The 3,825-nt window shown below is 35.6% G+C and overlaps 1 protein-coding gene across 1 annotated transcript; it reads left to right on the top strand.

The window, feature by feature from the left end:
- The first annotated feature begins 3,143 nt into the window (after positions 1-3,143).
- LOC132047668 (secreted RxLR effector protein 161-like) lies at positions 3,144-3,602 on the top strand. Its single transcript, XM_059438682.1, has one exon. It carries the CDS (start codon positions 3,144-3,146, stop codon positions 3,600-3,602), a length of 459 nt encoding a protein of 152 aa, XP_059294665.1.
- The last annotated feature ends 223 nt before the right edge of the window (positions 3,603-3,825 follow it).

Raw genomic sequence — 3,825 nt, 5'->3', positions numbered from 1 at the left:
TTTCTTCCATAATCTTAATATCATTTATAACATAACTATACTCGTAACATATAAAAAATCATGATTCATATTAAGCTACTATTAAAAAATGTCACTATTCTCATATTTGTAACCCATTTTATATTTCCTTCTATAATTTAACCTCTCAATACTCTAAATAACATGAAGTGATCATAAAACTTACCTTTAATAGTATGAGAATGTCCTTTGGATGACAATACTTCACTTGAGAAAAACCCTAGCTTCAATCTAAAGAGGTTTCTTGTCTTGCATAAACCCTAGTGAGCTTCTTACACTCGATTCACTTGGTTTGATGAAGTTGATCTTTGATTCACCTTGGATTCTTGAAAATAAATGGTGTGGAAAGTTCTAGAGGTGTGGAGAGTGTTAGAGAGAAAATGGGGAAATGAATTAAATGAACTTAGGGTCCCCTTTTTAAAACTTAAAATCTGTCCCGACCAAGTTATACGGACACACATACGGTCCGTATAACTTATACGGTCCGTACGTGTGACCGTATAATATTTCCAGTGATGACCCCTTTGATAGGCAGCTTATACGGGCCGTATCTTTTATACGGTCCGTATAAAGGACCGTACAATCCACAATTCCCCGAAACTTGTCCTCGTCGACCCGTTTTGCCTCCAATCCTTATGGAACCTTCTTAATACTTGTTTAACACTTCATTAAAAATCTAAGGGGCGTTATAACTCTTCTTTAAGACATCATTTAAATCAATCATTAACTCGGTACTTTGCAACCCTTTTCAAAACGCGACTTATACGTTACATTTTCAACTAACTTTCTTCCCTTACCTCGAATGTCTTTGAAATCTCAATTAGATTCTTTAAGTAGCCTTTATTACTTGTAGAAATATCGTATACTTCTCACCCGACATTAGTCTAACTATCATACGACGGCATAAAAATTTTTCGAGGTGTAACAATGATTTCACTCATAATGTTATGCATGTCCAAGCTGGTACTAAATGATGTGTTATGAATGAGGATTCCTCTATTTTATGGCATCGGAGATTAGGACATATCTCCATAGATAGAATTGAGAGATTAGCAAATGATGGAGTACTTAGTACTTTAGATTTTACTGATTTTGATACTTGTGTGGACTGCATTAAAGGGAAGCAGACTAACAAGTCTAAGAAAGGTACCAAGAGGAGTTCAACCATAATAGAAATCATATATTCAGTATGTTGTCCAGACATAGACGCATATGGTCAGAAATACTTTATCACCTTTATAGATGATTACTCACGATACACCTATCTCTACATGCTTCATTATAAAATCGAAGCATTAGAAGCCTTTAAAGTTTTCAAAGCTGAAGTACAAAAACAATGCGGAAAGCAAATTAAGATTATGAGAAATGATAAAGGTGGTGAGTACTATGGTAGATACACTGAGGATGGACAAGCACAAGGTCCATTTGCGAAGTTTCTTCAAGAAAATGGGATTGTTCCCCAATACACTATGCCTGGTTCTCCAGATCAAAATGGTGTAACAGAAAGAAGAAATCGAACATTATTGAACATGATGCGTAGTATGCTAAGTAGCTCTAAGCTAACTAAGTCCATGTGGATTGAAGCTCTTAAGACGACAGTGTATATATTAAATCGGGTTCTAACTAATGTTGTCCTAAAGACACCTTTGAGTTGTTCAAAGGTTGGAAATCGAGTTTAACACATATACGTGTATTGGGATGCCCGTCTTAAGTTAGAATCTACAACCCACAAGAAAAGAAACTGGATCCTAGGACCATTAGTGGGTATTTCATTGGATATGCCGAAAGGTCTAAGAGAATACATACTCTATTGTCCATCTAATAGCACTAGGATTGTAGAATCAAGAAATGTAAAATTTATTGAGAATGACTTAATTAGTGGGACCGATCAATTTCAGAATACAGCTTCTGTTAGAGATCAACCATCTACTTCAAGAGAAAGATTGGTTATGATTGGTTATCGTTCATAAATACTTCAAGAGAAATATTGGTTATCGTTCATAACACCCCTCAAGTACTATCGGGTGTTGAGCAATCAATCAATATGGTTTCATAAGCTGCTAAAAATATTCCAGTAGATCAAGTTGTTCAAGAAATTCCAGAAATTATTGAACAACAAGTTGAACAACATGATCCTCAGGAAAATGTTGACACAACATTAAAGAGATCTACTAGAGAAAGAAAATCAGCAATTCCTAGTAACTATGTTGTGTATCTGCAAGAATTTGACATTGCAGTCGAAAATGATCCTGAGTGTTTTTTCACAAGCCATGAGCTGTGAAGAGTCAGAATTATGTTACAATGCCATGAAAGAAGAGATAAATTTCATGAAAAGTAATGAAGTCTGAGATCTTGTCGAGTTGCCTAATAGTGTAAAGGCCATTGGATGTAAATAGGTCTTTAAAACTAAAAGGGACTCATCAGGAAACATAGAAAAATATAAACCAATACTCTTTACTAAAGGATTCACTCAAAGGGAAGGAATTGACTACACAAAGACTTTTTATCCTGTGTCTGAAAAGGATTCGTTGCGCATCATATTTGCATTAGTAGCCCATTTTGACTTAGAATTGCAACAGATGGATGTGAAATCTGCATTTCTCAATGGTGATCTAGAGGAAGATATGAAACAACCTGAAGGATTCTCCTCTAGTAATGGTGAGCAGTTGGTATGCAAGCTAAAGAAATCCATATATAGAATAAAGCAAGCCTCCCGTCAATGGTACTTGAAATTTCATAATGTTATCTCTTCATTTGACTTTGTTGAGAACATTATGGATCAATGTATATACCTGAAGGTCAGTGGGAGTAAAATATGTTTCTTAGTTCTATATGTAGATGATATCTTACTTGCATCCAGTGATAAGGGGATGCTACATGAAGTGAAACAATTTCTCTCTAAGAATTTTGATATGAAAGACATGGGTGATGCATCTTATGTCATTGGCATTAAGATTCATCGAGATAGAGACCAAGATATCTTAAGTCTATCTCAAGAAGCCTATATCAATAAAATTTTAGAGAGGTTTTGGATAAAAGATTGTTTACCAAGTGTATCTCCCATTGTGAAGGGTGACAGGTTCAATTTGAATTAGTGCCTGAAGAACAATCTTGAAAGGGAACAAATGAAAGATATTCTATACGCTTCTGTTGTTGGAAGCTTGATGTATGCACATGTTTGTACAAGACATGATATTTTATTTGTTGTTGGAATGTTGGGAAGATATCAGAGTAATCCAGGTCTTGACCACAGGAGAGCTGCAAAGAAAGTCTTAAGATACCTTCAAGGGACAAAAGACTACGTGCTTATGTACAAACGATCAGATGATTTGGAAGTCATTGGCTACTCTGATTCAGACTATGCTGGCTATGTTGATACACGCAAATCAACTTTAGGATACATTTTTATGTTAGCCGGCGGAGCTATATCTTGGAGGAGTGCCAAACAGACTCTGATTACAACTTCCACTATGGAGGCTGAGTTCGTTTCTTGTTTTGAGGCTACCTCACAAGGTGTATGGTTGAAGAGTTTCATTTCTGGGCTTAGAATTGTCAACTCTATCTCTAAGCCATTAAGATTATAGTGTAACAATTCAGCCGCTATCTTTATGCCTAAGAATAACAAAAGTTCTAGCCAAAGCAAGCATATCGACATCAAATATGTAGCCCTAAGAGAACGTGTTAAAGATAAGAAAGTGATCATTCAACATGTTAGCACTGAACTGATGTTTGCTGATCTTTTAACTAAAGGCATGGCACCACAAAAATTTAGGGATCATGTGGTCACAATTGGATTTAGTTCCACTC

This window comes from Lycium ferocissimum, chromosome 2 (assembly GCF_029784015.1).
Source record: "Lycium ferocissimum isolate CSIRO_LF1 chromosome 2, AGI_CSIRO_Lferr_CH_V1, whole genome shotgun sequence".
In the NCBI taxonomy this organism is placed as follows: Eukaryota; Viridiplantae; Streptophyta; class Magnoliopsida; order Solanales; family Solanaceae; genus Lycium; species Lycium ferocissimum.
The sequence above is the reverse complement of the archived record's forward strand: the minus strand, read 5'-3'. Positions and strand labels throughout refer to the sequence as shown.

Excerpts from the sequence above, each read along its gene's own strand:
- LOC132047668 (XM_059438682.1), top strand. The coding sequence starts at position 3,144 with ATGAAAGATATTCTATACGCTTCTGTTGTTGGAAGCTTGATGTATGCA.